The 17,159-nt window shown below is 42.1% G+C and overlaps 2 pseudogenes and 2 gene segments (V, D, J or C); 2 read left to right on the top strand and 2 right to left on the bottom strand.

Annotated features, from left to right (window-relative positions):
* LOC106009314 (Ig lambda-1 chain V regions MOPC 104E/RPC20/J558/S104-like) overlaps nt 1–17,159 on the top strand; it is a 505,149-nt gene that overhangs the window by 340,056 nt on the left and 147,934 nt on the right.
* LOC101713556 (vasculin-like protein 1 pseudogene) lies at nt 1,563–3,297 on the bottom strand (annotated as a pseudogene).
* LOC101712340 (immunoglobulin lambda variable 2-18-like) overlaps nt 6,922–17,159 on the top strand; it is a 153,861-nt gene continuing 143,623 nt past the window's right edge. The window contains 2 exon segments of the V gene segment in view: nt 6,922–7,071; nt 7,185–7,491. Of these exon segments, the coding sequence occupies nt 7,023–7,071; nt 7,185–7,491 (356 nt within the window).
* On the bottom strand, nt 11,995–12,173 carry LOC147821971 (ATP synthase F(0) complex subunit k, mitochondrial pseudogene; annotated as a pseudogene).

Below are 17,159 nucleotides of genomic sequence, written 5' to 3' on the forward strand. Positions count from 1 at the left end.
TAAAGGTGCCTATCTCCAAAGATGAATGTCATTATATTGTACGCCTAAAATGTACCAATAAAAGGATATACAAAAAAAAAAAATGAATTTGGGGTGAGAGCGACCCGGCCCCACCCAAGGCAGTAGGCAAAGCTGCCCTCCTGCTGTGTTGTCCAAGGCTGCCCTGAGAGCTCCGGGAGCCCCACCTGCCCACTGGACCCCAGCGGCCCTTTCCTGTCCCACTCGCAGAAGGAGGCTGTATGGCAATTCTCCTGCTGCTCACTTTGGCTCAAGCCTGAAGCAGCAGCCCTGGAACATCAAGACAAACACCAGCAGCCTCCTGGCTCCCAGACTCCTCCCTGGGGTGGCGCTGTACCACTTTCTTCTACAAATAAACTTGCTTTCACTTTGCACCATTTCAGACTCCTCTTCCTCTTTCTTCAGGCTGCAGTGCAGACAGAGACCAGCCCAGGTGAGCCAGAGGGGCCCCTGAAGTTGCAGGGCAGTCCTTACACTTCCACCCACTGGAGCCCCTCTTGCTATTGTTAAAAAGACTGTGTTTGCACAAGGAAACATTGGCTTTGATTTTGCCTGATAATCATGTGGGAATTGGTGTCCATATTTTTAATTTATTTGCTTTGCTTTTACTGGTTGTTAATTATATTTTGTGGGACTTTTTTATTCATTAATTTATTGGTACATTTGAGGTATGCAATATGTTTACATTCATCATTGGGAGTTTGTACCTTTACATGATATATCTTGGTTCCTATTTTTTTCCCCATTCCCCTGCCCTCCCCTTCAACCCCTCCACCCCTCCCTATTTACAAAAACTTTGTTTCCATTTTTTCATTTTCTCATATTCATTCCTTTCCCTTCTTTCCTTTTCCCTAAACCTCCCTCTTCTCTTTCCCCTTTGGACCTTTTCTTCCTGTTTCAAATTATCTATTACACATTAAGATTCTTATTTATACTTTCAGTTTCTCACACCAGAGAAACTATTCAGTATGACTCTTTTTTTGTCTCCTCTTCATTGGTAGCATTTGTATATCTTATTACTTACTCTTCATTTCATATTGTGAGTACACAGGTAGCTAGGTTAATTATTATTATTTTATTATTACTATTTTTTTAATGATGCAAAATATTTTTTCCAAGTTAGATATTTTATGCAGTAGTTTTTTCCCCTCAACAGACTTGTGATGACCACATCTTTTTAAATCTGTAAATAATGTTATCAAAGTAATTTTAATCTTTGAAATTTCACAAAAATTTATATTTTACGATCCACCCTGAATATCAAGGCTGCAAGAATAACACATTTCCTATATCCAAATATTTTAGAGCTTTACCCCAAGAAGGAACACAAAAACAAAAAAAAACAGATGTTTGGTTAAGGGCTGAGTTACTAGAGCAGCCAAAAATAAAATAGAATATCCAAATTATTAGCATTAATTTAATGCAATTATAACTTCAATAGTAACTTTGTCATTGACAATGATTGCTTGAGCACCCAGGTGAGTGCCCCAAGGGCTGGTAGTAGAAGCTGCTGCTGCAGGCCAGCATCCGCTCCTCTCCATCTCTCCACTGCCAGATCCCACCTGTGCATTGCCCCGTACATTCTGTATATGTATTTTAAAAATCTTTCCCACCACACAAACATGTCTATTAAGCAGGTAACAGGAATGAGCAACAACAAAAGCTCAACAAGCCAACTGCTCTCTCTCTGGGATATGATTATTTCCCTTGTGCATGAAGTATTCAACATAAGAAAAGGAAAAGGAAAACAACAATTTCTTTTATATATTCCTGAAATGTACAAGCTGAATTTACTAGGTTTAGATGAAGTGCAAACATTTCTGTGCCTACTTCCAGGCATCGTCATCTGATGTCTCCCTGTGACTTGTTTGCGGTGTCTGAATCCTGAAACTCTGCTTTACAAGTGCTTCTCCATGGGGAGAAGAGGCTCACACTGCAGCTCTACCTGAAGCCACTTTCCAAAGCCGTGTCTCCCAGCTCCTCTGCCTTCACATGGAGCTCCTCGAGCTCATCCTCTGTGAGTGGAGGGCAGTTCTCATCATTTTCAGGGTATTCCTGCCTTCGCATTGCTTTCAATAACCCGTGCTCTGCTTCCAGAGAATGTGAGAGGACCTCCCCTTCTTCCACAATGGGGAGAGGGAGAGACCATTCTGAAGACAGCCTCCTCCCCACTTTCCTTTGGTTCGGGTGTGCTGTGGTCCTCCAAATCCTCCAGCTTGTCACAGTCTCTGTTCTCTGAGAAGTCTTCATTCCCGTCATCCTCCAGAGTCTTCAGGAACTCACTCTTCCTGCGGTGGTTCGGCGGGTCAACTTGGTGAGAAGAGAGGAGCTGATCTCCACTGGAGGGGTAGTGCTGGAGGGACTCTCTTGGGAGAGCTTAGAACGACACCACCAGCCAGTATCACTGGTTTGGTAACAGAGATTGGATTGGTACAAGCAGACTCCTGGCTAGAGGAAAGGGATCCTGATTTGTGTTCCATTCTGTTAGCTTTCCCTGCATTGGGCTTGGAAGGAGGTGGTGCAGGCTTAGGAACCAGGTTCTTATAAACACTTGGAAACATGGTTGAAGATTTATTTCCATTTGCATGGTGAGATCCTGGTGAGGTGAATGCAGCGCAGGAGGCAGCAGCAGGTTGTTCTTTGGAAACTTCTTTGATTACTAGCATCTTGGAAGGTTGTTGGCACTAGGTGGGTTTTCCCACACTCCAGAAGTGGTCCCAAAAGGTCTTCATGGCTGATTGTGTTTGCCAGCTTCTGGATTCAAAGAAGGAAAGGCCTCCTCTTCAAACTGCAAATTTTCTACCTTGTCTTCTTTTTTTTCTTCCCTAAATCTGTAGATGGCTTTCCTGAAAGGCATTGCCTTTCTGGGAGTGGAAGCTGCCATTCCAGTGTTGATGCTTCCCTACACTGTGTCTGCTATGCTGGCTCATGCCCTCCTGACCCTGAGAAGAGCTGTGCCGACCAGATAAATTCCCTGTGATTCCCACATGTGTTACCTTAGAGACACCAGACTGCACCGAATCATAGTGAAACAGGGAGGGTTGATGCCAGGCATCTCCTGTAGTTCATAAAGGTCCATTGTCAAAACATCCATCAGAGGAATTGTGTCAACATTGGCTTACTCCAAATATACCTTCTCCTCGGGGTAGGTGGTCTCTATTTTTCAAAAGTGGTTGTAGGTGACTTAGCTGGCTGTGGTGTTGAGAAATTTAGCCAAGCAAGAACAAAGTCATGCTCTCCCATTAAGGTCCAGTGTCTCTTTTCAGCAAGGTGAGGCATCCAACCTTATGGCCAGGATCACAGTGTAACCTCTCTGGTCCTGTTTTCCGACTCCTTGAGGATACCAGGTGGATCTCCCAAGAGATTTTCTTGTTGAAAGGGAGCATAGGGGCCTGGGATTTAGTTCCGTGCCAGCTTGTCTGCTTTGCAAGCACAAGGACCCGAGTTCGATCTCTGGTACTGAAAAGAAAAGAAAAAGGATTGTAGGTAGCCTGGCCAGCAGCACACCTTGCGATGAAGCACAGAGAAGGCCGGCTCCTTGTGCCTCACTTTCTTAGTCCCTTCAATTGCTCATCCTCAACTCTCTAGTTCCAGGCACGTTTCCAAAAAGGGGAAGGGGAGGGGAAGGGGGAGGGGGAACATAAGAAGTATTTGTTACATTTGAAAAGAGGGGTAAGGGGAAAAAGCTATGCCTATGTTCACCTTGTTCAACTTCCTTGAGTAACAGCACTACAAAGTTGCTTAAATAGGTAACACATAGACATTTGCCTGGTGAGGACAAACACTGTTCATAAATAGGTCATAGTTAGACAGGGAGCTTGACGTGTAGGTAAGTAATGTCATCACAGTGACAGATCAAAAATATAATATTAAAACACAATCAATAATCTTTGGAGCAGTCAACCTCAGTGGTAAACCTGTCACATGACAAAGCCCTCAAAACACAAATCTCATTATTTTTAAACAACTGCTAAAAATAGTCTGCAGATGCATGTATGTAATTGCCTTAACCTTCAAAATCTAAGGACCTAAGAAATCTTGCTTTAAAAAAAGGATCAGACAAGAACTTGATAAACTTTTCCCTCTATAGAATAGCAACTTTCAAGGCAAATTTCTTGGTATACAGCTCTTAAACATATGTTCTATTTCTTTGGTCTTCACTATTTATAAATGTAGCAAAATTAAAACAAGTAGAAAGTAGTAGGAAGTGAGGGGTAGTCAAAGAGAAAGACAGTTCCAAAATGGAGTTTTCTTCACTTCGGTTTTCAGTATTTCACTTGTTCTGCTCCTTTCCAAAAACTGAATTGAGCCACTGGAAGGCGAGGTGAAGAATCTTCTACTGCTTTGGTGGAGAAGGAACTTAATATTTTGGATCCATTTTCATCATTATTCAATTATTAAAAAGGCCACACGAATCTACCAATCAGGCAGTGGCAGGGCTACAATCAAGGGAGAGATGGGGCATCTGGGGACACATTCCCAGCTTCTCTGCCTGGTAGAGGTGACTAGCCCACAACCATAACAAAGCTCTTCCCAAAATGGCTGCCCTGCCCACAAGGCCCAGAAGCATTTTATTATTACCATTATTGCTATTATAAATGTATTTATTTGTTTGTTTTGGTGATAGTGGGTGCTGAATCCAGGGCCTTTGCACTGAGCAACATCCCTGGCCATTTTGTTTTTCATTTTCACACAGGGCCTCACTAAGTTGCACAGATTGGACTTGCATTTGTCATCCTCTTGTCTCAGCCTCTAGAGTGCTGGGATTACAGGCATGCATCACCATGCTCTGCTGATAGATCAGTTTTAAATGAAAATACTGACTTCTGCAGTATGTGATGGAGGCCCTAAGTCTGCTTTTGATATTAACAGAACATGCAAAAGAGGTCAGGGCAGCTCCTCATGAAGAGCAGAGCTTGGCTTCTTGCACAAAGCACATGGATATCTGGAAAGTACCCAGGGAAACTCACTGCAGTGATCCCAAGTGACAAGGATACAGGCCACTGACCTCTAACCTAGGTGCATACACTCAGCCTGCTGGTTTTCTGTCAGATTATAGACACAGATTATAGATTAGTTTAATGAATCAAAATAATGTAACACCTAACATACTTAAAAGACAACCCACAGTCATGAATTAATGACTCATTTTTTGCCAACCACCTGTTCCAATTCCTCCAATTTCATTGGCTGCCATGTAGCTTGTCCTGCCCTTGGCCAAGGCGTGACCTCTCTTGTGCTTTTTAGAAATGTCCCACATGAAATAAACTGGGTCACTAGAATAGTTCCTCATAACATTCACACTCTAAACCTTCTAGCCCATTTCCTGAGCAGACATTTCTCCTTGTATTCTTTCAGTTGCCAGGCTGCCCAAAGAGTTTATATCTGAAAACCATTTCTTCTTGAAAAGCACATTCATCAAGTCCCTCATTGTGAATGAAAGAAAGTTTGCCTCTAAAGGCACAGTTTTTCTGAGTACACAAAGAAGCAAGATGAGAAGAAGCCTGAGTCCTTCTTGACAGGCAGACACACTCAGCACCATGAGAAGCCCTTGGTGCTGGTCCTTAGGCCTGGTCCTCCTGACCCCAGGTCCTTGTCCCACATTCCCCAACAGTAGAATTCAACTCTTGCATTCTTTTAGGTCTCCCTGAGACCTACAAATTTCTCTCTTCCTCATGCAGTATTACTTTTTTCAGCATTAGTTTTTTCAGCATGAGAGTGAATCTATCTTTACTTAACATCACTATTCTCATTCAGCCTTCCTGCTGGAATTGGTTTTACTTCATGCCTTCAATTTTCTCAGCCTTTATTTAGCCTACAGCTTCCTCAGAAGCACTCATCCTGTAACAGCCATTCTAAGACAAGCATAGGGGGAGGGTGGGTGGGTGGGTGGGGTCTGTACTTGTTGAGACAGGAGACACATTCCATGTTGGATGAAGCCAGTCTAGATAGGGTGGTGGAGGACATCAGGATAGAAGGAATCAGAGAGTCTTCCTGAGCTGAGGAAAAAGAAGGGAGGAGAGGAGGAAAGCAGGAAAGTCCAGCTCCTACACAGCTGTCCTTTCTGCGCCTGGGGATCCTCCAAGTGAGGCCACCAGAGGGCAACAAGGGCCTGGATTTGGGGAAGGCCATTGCTATTGCTCACATTGTCCTATATGTAAAGAGCTGTTTTCTCTTGGGCTCCTATAAAGGGAAGCAAATAGAATGTATGTCTCAAATTCATGGAGTCCATTAGTATAGATATACATGGAAAAATCAGTGAACCCCAGGGCCTGTACTCAAGCCCTAGCATCAGAGGAACGCAGAGATACAGGTGAGAATATGAAACGAGGATCCATTCTGAGGGAAAACAGAAAAGCCTGAAGAGGAATAAGAATCCTTTTTCTGCCTTTGGTCTCTAGAGAGGAGTAACTGAGTATCTCTCAGCCTTTTACATACTGTTTGTAATCACATCACACACTTATAGCCAAAGGAAGCCCTCAGATTCCTTGGTCAGGAGTAATTGACTGAAAATCCCATGATAGGAAGGGTACAGGCAACAATGCTGGCTCCATTTATGGACACTGTCATGGAATGATTGTACCATGACTTAGAAAATACAGGTCATAGAATTTTGATCCAGGCATGGTTGCACACACCTGGAGCCCCAACACTCTGGAGGCTGAGGCAGGAGGATTGCCATGAGGTAGTTCAAGGCCAACCTGGGCTACATAGTTCAAGACCAGCCTGGAACATATTACCAAGTCCTGTTTAAAAAAATAAAAAACAAAAAAAGAAAAAAAAGCAAAGCAAGCAAGAAAGGACTTTCTGCCAGCTAAGTCCTGCTGTCCAGGGATGCAGAGTGACTAGAGTCCAGGGCAGGTCAGACTAGAATGACAGGCAGGAAGCAGATTTGCATGGAAGCTCCTCCTTCCTCTGAGGCAGAAGCAGAGATAAAAGAGGTCTTGGAGAACCAGGCCCAGTGCTGAGGTGTCAGAAGATAGGACTCTTGGAGCATCTCCACCATGGCCTGGGGGGCTCTGCTTCTCCTCACCATTCTCACTCAGGACACAGGTGAGGCTTCCAGGGAAAGAACCACTGGGGCAGGTGGTGTGAGATTGTTCCTTCTCCACAATCTGAACTGGACTCAGCACTGACTCACCAGAGAATATTTTTCCCTCCTTTAGGGTGCTGGGCCCAATCTGCTCTGACTCAGCCTCCCACAGCCTCTGGGTCTCTTGGAGGGAAGGTCACCATCTCCTGTACTGGAACCAGCAGTGATATTGGGAGCTACAGTGATGTCTCCTGGTACCAGCAGCTGCAAGGAACATCCCCCAAACTTCTGATATATGGTGTCAGTAATCGTCCTTCGGGGATCCCTGATCGCTTCTCTGGCTCCAAGTCTGGCAACACAGCCTCCCTGAGCATTGATAGACTCCAGGCTGAGGATGAGGCTGATTATTACTGCTCTTCATATACAACTTCTAGCACTTTGCACAGTGGCCCGAGTTCATGGGGAAGTGAGACCAAAACTTGCACTGAGCTCCTAAGTTCCTCCATGCTCTGAAGATTTTTCCTCAGCCATGTACAGAGGGCGCTCATGCTATGTAGACCAGAATTTCAGTTTCCTCTGGCTCTTCTGTTCTTCCAGCAAAGTAATAAAGAAAATACACTTTCTGGTTTATGTCTTGGAAGTATGAAAGCATCCTCTGTTTTGAGTTTTGTGGGCTCAGATTGTGTGCATGTCTCCAACTCTTCACTGGCAGGACCAGAAAGTCAAGTCCATACCTTGAGGTCCAGTTTCTTCAGTTGCACAAAAATCCTCACTGTAAACATTTCCATCTCCATAACTGTGCTATCTAGCCTTCTTTTAGTTTTCCATTAATGAATATTATTCTATTCACATCTACCAAAGACCTGAGTACCCCTCAGTATACCTAGATAGATTGTTTTTTTGCTTGGCTTTTGTTGAAGGAGGAGCCACTCAGAGTTTGCATGATGTCTCAAAGGGAATGTGACAGAGGTGGTTTTGGATCACTGTCTCTCATTTCTTTTTACCCCATGAATAGGAACTGACCATGTGAGAATGTGAGTCGAATCTCTGTGTTATACACAAAACCTCCTGTCCTCTCACTTACCCTGAGTTCAATGGACTCCTGTCTTGGAAGTAGTACAGGTGGAGAGCATGGAATCTTAGCTAAAGGGTTTCTTTTTGCCATAGAGGAAGAGATATTTGGTGGATGTTTAATATTATTCTTCGAGGATTCTTTATTTTGAATGTATATGATTGCCATGACATGACAACCTAAATACTAGGGGCAATCTCATTTATAAAAAATGTAATTACATATATAAATGATCCTAGGCTTACAACGGGGTTACATCCTGACAAGGCCATCACAGATTGAAAATACCATGAGGCAAAAGTGCATTTCATACACCTAACCTACTGAACATTACAGCTTAGCAGCACCAGATACTGTGGACCATAGTTTGTGTCCTCTTTGTGATTGTGGGACTGATGGCCTGGAAGCTGCATTTCACTGCAATTCATCTGCATGACAAGAATCTTCCAAACCACATATTGCTTGCCTTGGAAGAAAATCACATTTGAGAACTTGAAATAGGATCTCTAGTGACGCACACTGCTTTCCCACCGCATAAAATTGAAATAAATCTTTCAATCAGCATTAAGTAAGGGCCATAATGTAATAGGAGGTGGAGGGATTGTGTGTGTGTGTGTGTGTGTGTGTGTGTGTGTGTATTTGCATATACCTGGAGGAATTTTTTGAACAGCTGGGAGTATGCCCTTACAAGATGTCAAAATCCTAGGCAGGATTTTCAGTGAAATTTAAAAGACTGGATGTCCTACATGATCCCTGAGATACAACATTCCTGGTGCTGCAGCTGGACTTTGGGTCATGCATATGTGGAAACTGCAAATGCCCAAACAATCTCTCCTGTGCTTTCTCAAGAAATTAAGTTATATGTATTCATGTTTCTGAACAATGTGAGAAAAAGATTACTTTTGATTGAGACAATTGGAAATGTGTGAAGTTTTCATATTTCAAAGTGCCTGTCCATGTTTGACTCTTCAGTGCCACTGAGGTCCCAGCTCTCAGGGCAGTTCCAGTTCCCTCTGGAGAATTCCTTAGCAGACAGCCAAGGCTACATTCTTGCCTCATTCTGGGAGCCTCCCAAGAATTCTACCCTCAGATGAATTGTTCTTTCTTTTCTACCTCCTGCCTCAGCCTACTGAAGGTGTAAGGAACGGGGTGTCCAGGTCTGCACCTCAGCTGCATCAGTGACACCAGTGCTATAGCATTAGGTCTCTCTCTGTGTTCTCTTCATTTTCTCTTTTCGTAGATTCCGAGAGACTCTTTCCTACCAGCACCAATACAGGGCACTTCTCTCACTTTATTCTTGCCTTATCTTATTCTCATATAAATTACCTGTACTTTTATTCAGAGTCTCTGCTTTTTGTAGTTAAAGGAAGGAAAATAATTCAGATATATTGGACTTCAATTTTGAAAATTTGTTATTGACTAATGCATCCTACTTAATAAGGATTTTGTGAAAAAATAGTTACAATGTCACAAGTAGTAAAAAATCACAGATACATCCATCTGCTTTTGTATCTTCTCAACCAAAAGTGATGGCATGGGAAAGACAAAACTATTTCTTAGTTCATTATCTTCACCTGCTGAGTTGTGTGCTATGGAATTCACATCTAGTAAAAAAATTGCCTAGAGACCAGGTATCCTATGTTGTGCACCCTTTAGTTTAGAAAAATCTGCATCAGTAGGTCTGAGAATCATTCCCTTGAGGGCAAGAAATAGATGATTATTTTGGATTGTGGATCTTTTGGAACAAAACAAAAGCAGGAAAATCTGCTCATGATGTATATGAGAATAGCACAAACAGGAAAATACAGACAAGAATTTGGGCTTATCTCAGGATCGCAAGGTGTTCACAGTGCCAGCACTCTGGCTAGTGACCTTCTTCAGATGGAAAGGATTGAATGAGGACAATTACTATAGTGTCACACAGCACCAGCTCAGCCAGGTTCCCCTTCCAGACATCGATATTTTACCTTCTACAGAGAATAAACACAGGCTAGGAGGGGATGTGAGGCAGAGCCATGGATAGTGAGAGGTTGGAGACCTGCTTCCCTGCCAGTTCCACTCACTGATATGATTCCTATTGCCTCATGTCCCTTACCCCCTAACCATAGCCACTGAGAAATTGTACAGGCATCTCAGGATGGTTCTCACTGCACAACGGGTTTGGCTATCTTGTGAGTATTAACACCATTCAATCTAATTTCCAGATCCAAAACTATATAGCTCTCCATTCTTGTGTTCCTGGCATAGCTGTTTGTTGATAGTCTTCAAAGACTTTTTGTAGAGCTTCAGGAAGGAGCAAACATAGTTAAGTCCTCACATCTGTTTAGTCTAGAAGATAAATAAATACTCTCAGAAGCATGTGTACCGAAGTATTGTAGGTCATGAAGGAATAACTCATCTCTGAGGCCATGAACAGAATCCAGCATCTACACTGGAAGATTCAGAATGTTACCACTTGCTCAGTTCACACCACTCACCACTCCCCAGAAATACAGAGTCAATCATTTGTTAGAAAGGAAGAAAGCATCATTCAAAGCTGGCTCCAAAGGAGAGAGTTCTCCCTTCGTGCTTCAAATCTCCATCTGTGCTGAGGTGTTGAAAAGCTTTTCATAGTAAGAAAGGAGAAGAGGAAAATTGAAATGAGACAATAGACTAGGAAATTTCCAGGCTTGTGCTCCCCCCACAACAATTCTTGCCCTTTTCCCTTCCTTGTGGAAAGAATCCAGACTCTGTCTTGGGGTCAGTATCTACACATTCCTTTCAGAAGGTTCCGCTGTCTTTCTGTCCATTCATCTGGTGGGAGAAGAGGAGGAGATGGCAACTTAGGGAGGCACCCTGAGGAAGTTTGGAGAAGCAGATCAAAGTTTAGAGGTCCATTCTATCCTCTCCGTTACAAGAAGGTGTTTTGAGACTGCAGTTTGTACTGTGAAGAGTATGCAAAGTAAAAGAGGAAAGAAAACTTTGTGAAAGTTCTGAAGGTAACAAATTTCTATGGCTGAGTGTTTACTATCAAGTAATCACTGAAGCATGACAGGACTCTCCAGAGTTTTCATCAAAGGAAGGATGTTACATTTTATAGACAGTGTGTGGCTTCCTCCACGTTCCCATGCTGACTTTTCAACTTCTTGGATCTGTGGATTGAGCTATATTTAAGCAAATATAACTGTTATTTCACAAATTTAGCTGTTACTTCTGCCTATTATTCTTCTCATTTGAGGAAACTCATTACCTATATAATAGGTCATATGATGATCCTGCAGCCTACTGCCAATTTTTCCTCCATTTTTTGGCAAGGTTCTTTTTTTCTTATTTGTCTTTACCCCTGTGTGTCTTACCTCAATTAGTTTCTATTGTTAGACATTAAGGGTCATTTACTCATTTAGAGTGTCTAATCTTCCATTCCTACCTCCTGGGATAATTGGATAGTTTCCACCTACATTCCTCTCTCTGTGTGTGTGTGTGTGTGTGTGTGTGTGTGTGTGTGTGTGTGTGTGTGTGTATCTTGGCTTTTTAACAGGGTCTTGCTATATACTTCAGGCTGGCCTTATAATCACTATATAGCCCAGCTTGGCCTTGAACTCATGGTATATCTCCTGCCTCAGCCTCCTGAATGCTGGGATTATAGGCATATGCTATGAGGCCTGGATTCATTTCTCTCCGTCTGTCTGTCTGTCTGTCTGTCTGTCTCTCTCTCTCTCTCTCTGTCTCTCTCTCACTCTCTCTCTTGTTTAGGTTCATCATTTGTTGTACAAATTGAGTATTACATGATGAGTTGTACATTAGCTTTTCCACTCCTGGGAACTGAAAAGATCAAGCCAGGCAGTGGAAAATCCCAGCACACACAACACCCTGGCTTTGATCCCCAACACCTTTATGTTGTTTTCCCAGCTGCAATTATTTTAAACCTTAATCTGAAATACAGGATTATCAAAGAAATGCCTCCACATGTGGTCAGTACACCATTCATTGTATCCGTGACAGTTAAGAGTTGAAATATTTTTTGATGCCAATGAACTGGAACTGGGCATCAGTATATGGACCTGCTATCATTTAAATTTTGCCAAAGCCACAGATTCCTCAGCTAATCTCCTTCAACTTACACAGCTACCTCCACAGCCCAGCCTGAAGAAGCCGCATCCTCTCTGCACCTGTTCAACTGGCCACTTCAGTTGTCTCTTACACCAGAATTGCCTTTCTGTATTTTTCTACCTTTCTATTAACTTCAACATGGTTTTCTCTTACTTGGGGGATGATTTTTATAATAGAGTTTTGAAGCCTTTGTCAGAGAAATCCAATACCTGTGTCATGACATATCTTTCACATGGCAGTCAAGATTTTCTGGATCTTTGATATGTTGAAATATGTGGATTCCTTTCTGCATGTTTAAAGTATTATTTTGTACAACTGCACATCTTCTTCACAACCCATCTATCTCAGCACAAAAGCTGCCTAGTTGAGTTTAGGACACATGTTCTTACCTTCTGTGAGTGAATGCTGACTTTTAGGTCAGTTCACTCTAAAAATCCTTTGCAATACTATTTGTATTTGTCTTTCATGGGCACCACATGGAAACTAGGTTTTGTTCTGTTCCTTAATTGTGTTTTCAGGTTTCCTGTCTTCTTCAGCATCAGAACCATGTGTGTGAAGTTCAGAGGTGAATTCGTAAGTGTGTAAGTATTCAGGGAGGAAGGTTGCGTTCCCAATCTAATCCCTCTCCACAATTTCTCTGGTTCTTCCAGGTTCCTGGTGTTCTCTTCTTGCTTTCTCTACTCCAAAGAACTGGACCTTGTTCTGTTGTGCTCCTTTTCTTCCTATGCATATGTTCAAGGTAACTACGAGGAAGACAGAGCAACAAAGCCATGGGAGTTCATGCTCTCCTCTTGGGAACATATGTCTACAATTAAAAGATTAGTTCCTTCCAACCTCCCCACTGATGCTGTCATTTCAAGATAATGTCCTGGAGGCAGGAACATTTTTGAATGGACAGCACAAGAAAACAAAAGGAAAGTAAAATATGTTTTTGCCAACTTATTCTGAGTAGGAGGAGTCACCTGTCTATGATGTAACACTGAATAAGAGTTGTTCCTTCTCATGTTCACTCTCAGGGCTACCTAAACTCCAAGCCAGAAGAGAAAAAAGTACAAAGAGAAATCTCACTGGATCAGTGATAATTCCATGTGCCTCTCTTTCTAACCTTCCTTTATATGACTTATATTTCAAGGCTCACGAGGAACATTCTGTTTTTTTTTAAATCTTCATTGAGTGAGAGAGATGGGAGCCAGTGTGGGCTATTAGATCCTAACCAGTAGAAGCCAGAGGACAAAGGGACAGGATCCTGAAGGGGATTAGAAGGGATCAGGTAATCTGTCTTGAGCTGAGGGGAAAGGAGGGAGGAGGGGAGAAGAGCATAGCAGGGATGTTCAGCTCCCATTCACTTTCCCTACCTAGTGCTTCAGGTCTTCCATGTGGGGCTGCCAGAAATCAATGAGAACTTGGATTTGGGGAACCATTTACACATGGGACAACTATTACATTAGGTAATTAGCATATCTGATACCTCAAATACTTGTTACTTATCCCTGTGAAATATGCAGATCCTGTCATACCTATTTGAAATATACCAAACACTTTTGTTATAGTCTTGCTACTGTGAAATAGCACATCAGAATTTATTTTCCTATCTAACTATAGCTTTCTGTGTTTAAACTGTGCCCATGCTCCCTTGCCTCCTGTACTCTTTAACCTCTTCTAACCTCTTTTCTAATCTTTAATTTTTAAAAATCAACTTCTTTGGATCCCATGTACAATTGAGATCACGTGGTATTTGTATTTGCGTGCCTGACTTATTTCACATAGTATAATATTCTCTAGATTCACCGAGATTGTATGAAAGGTAAGTGTTCATCATTTTGTCTTGAGTCTGAATATTATTTCTTTGTGTTTATATACAATATTTTTTCATTCATCCATTGATGAACATTTAGGTTTGTTCTATACCTTCTTTATTGGGTATAATGCTGCAATGAACATAACAGTGCTAATGTCCTTTCAATATACTGATTTCATTTTCTTGGGTTGGGAGTCATAGTGCTCTTGTTCTTTAACAAAACTTTTACTGAAGAGTTAGCAAACAGAAGCAGCTCATACACGTTAATTTCTGTTAGTACTTAGAACAACTCTCCATGCGTGGAGGAAATTAGAAAGGACCAGAGGACCTGGTGTTTTACTGGGAAGGGAAGAGTAAGGAGGGAAAGGAGTAGAGCGGAAGTTTCCAACTGTGACTCAGTTTTCCCTGGTTAACATCCACCACCCTGAGGCCACCAAGGGGCAGAGAGTGATAGACTGAGATTGCAGTTGATGGTTTAGCCTGGCCAGTCTGAAATTCTAGGAGCTGCTTTCCCTTGAACATCTTTAAAAAAAACAAGGAGACAGGAACCAAATCAAATACGCAGAAATAAATATTTTTCTATAAAGGCCAACAAGTGGTCTCAGCCTTAGTTCCAGAGCCTGTCCTTAAACCAGTGCTTAGGGGATGGTAGGTGATAGGGGATGAATGTGTGACTGAGGACCTGTTCCTCATGAAAATACTTAAACGGTCTGATGCACCAATGAGATATCCCATATTCTGCCTTTACACCTTGGAGGAAAGACAAATTAGATCTCTCCCAGAAATACTGGGGCCTGGTGCTCACCTTTGTCCCACATAAGAGAGGAAGATCCATGGTTTGCTCACCCAGGAATTCCCACAATAGCACAGTTAGGGATGTTTCTGGTCTGGCCTGATGGCCTGGGGACTGTCACCATCTCAGACTGTTCTGACTCAGAATAAACCTGCCACTGTTTAATCCTTCAGCTATACTTCTTCTCCTAATCGTAGTTTTATTTGCTCATATGCACTGACTCTTCCCTGTGCAGAATTGTATTTGAGCTTGTGTGCTAGGTCAAAATCGCCTCCTGCTTGGATCCCTGTACCCCTGTCCCCAAACCAATCCTTCAAAGGGCCTGTCTTTGCATTAAGATATTTGGAATAGTATCTATCAAAAATTATTTTTTTCTATAAAAGATGAACATTTGGTGAGGTTTTTGTTTCTCTTTTCATAAGGAATCACCCTGAAGTAATGATCAAATCCCATTAATAGTTGGAATCTCAGTTACAATTAATCCTTAACACACACACACACACACACACACACACACGAAGCCCTTGAACAGATAAGGTTAGGCCCCAGAAGACCTGAGGCAGCAATTAACTCTCCCACATTTTCTAGTATATTTCCAATTTTATCACTGAAATTGTCAAATCCACCAATACTCTCTTTCTAAGGCAAATCAGAATAGCTGGTTACATTACTAGAAGTTTTTTTTCCTTCAAATGTCTTCTTATTTTTGTGAAAATTGTTCTGATTTTCTCCATTCTATCAGAAATGACAGTCAGCATCCTCCCACTGTAAATATCTAGGCTGAACAGTCACACGGGTTCACCGTCTAAGCAAGTGGTTTCCAGCACCAGAGTGAAGGGGCCTTGACTGTCAGAGGCATAGAATCGTGCGCTGAGCCACAGGCTGGTCACAGGCTGGCCTGCCCATGAGCTGTGTCAGTGTACAGACAAGCAGCAGGAAACAAAGAGGCCTCTGTTCTGGTTTTCATTCTCGGCAACTGTTCTTATACTTGCCACCTGACTGTTAGAGGATGAGGAATTACTTATGGATAATTGGTTTGCTGCACAAGGGCAGGTACCTCCCAGTGCCTACTCCATGTTTTTGCATTTGAAGGTGCTACCAACATTTTCCCTTCAGGAGGTTATTATTTTTGTAACTGGCATCTATAAATAGGAAACCAGGAGGTAAATGTTGAGTGAACATGATCTCTCCAGTATAACATTCTCATCTACCATAATCCTTTATGTTTTTTATGTGGAGAGTCAAGCTTGAGAAATAACCACCTGAATTTGCTAAAGTAATTAAACTCTGTGTGTGTGTGTGTGTGTGTGTGTTTAAAGGAAAACAAAGAGAAAGTGCGCTTTTTGTAGAAGTTATTTGAAACGTTTTCAGGTGCTGTTCTGAAAATTTAGGCCATTGTTTCACTGTTCAATGTAATAAAAGTCTCAACACCTTAGGACTTTTCCCATTCACACAGCTCTAGGATTTCTGAGTTAGATAATGCACATATTCCATAGCAGTTTTCTGTGTATTTTACTTGTTTGAAAAATAATTGTGTTTCTTCAAGGAAACATCCACTTTCATTGTTTTTGAGGAGTATATTGGAATTGGTCATCACATACGTTTAATTACTTTGCTTAGATTTTATTAATTATTCACTATATTTTGTGCAAATATCTCTTTTGCCTTCACATTAGCCTCACTTGTAGTTCTTAGTTCTGTTTCAATCTAATTTTGAGGACACATATGTGTGGAACTATTTTATTTTATTTTATTTTATTTTATATTATTTTATTTTTTTGGTACTGGGGATTGAACTCAGGAACTTGCACTTGCGAGGCAGGTGTGGTGCCACTGAGCTAAATTCCCGGCCCATAGAACAATTTTAAAACATAATGATTATTTCTGTCACATAAGTTGGGGGACCTAACACAACAAGAACAGAGGACAAGGCAGATAAGAAGATCAGTGGTTTTCTTCTTGCAAAAATCATCTGGATAGCTAGAAGTTTCCCAACAGGGAGCTCTCTATGATGAAATTCTCAAGAATACCTACCCCTGCTCAGATATACACACTCATCCTGGCTGTTCACTGAGCAAGTCCTTGACCAGTGCCCCCTTAGAGGAGACATAGAAGGTGTGTGTCTCAGATCTCTCATAACCCACTTAGTTTGCATTTATAGAATCCTGAAAAATGTACCCCAAGTGCTTGCTACACTCTGGGTCTCGTCTCAGACCAGTGGAAAGAGAGAACAGGTGCTGAATGAGGACACACTCAGTGTGAGGGGAAACCTAGGGGCTGGGAAGAATGATCAATGCCTCTCTGTATTTCATCCTTTTGAAAGAAGAGTGATTTTGTGTCTCTCAGACACGCAGAG

Source organism: Heterocephalus glaber, unplaced genomic scaffold (genome assembly GCF_053883595.1).
Source record: "Heterocephalus glaber isolate CG9 unplaced genomic scaffold, H.glaber_assembly_v1.0 deba00001687, whole genome shotgun sequence".
Taxonomy (NCBI): Eukaryota; Metazoa; Chordata; class Mammalia; order Rodentia; family Bathyergidae; genus Heterocephalus; species Heterocephalus glaber.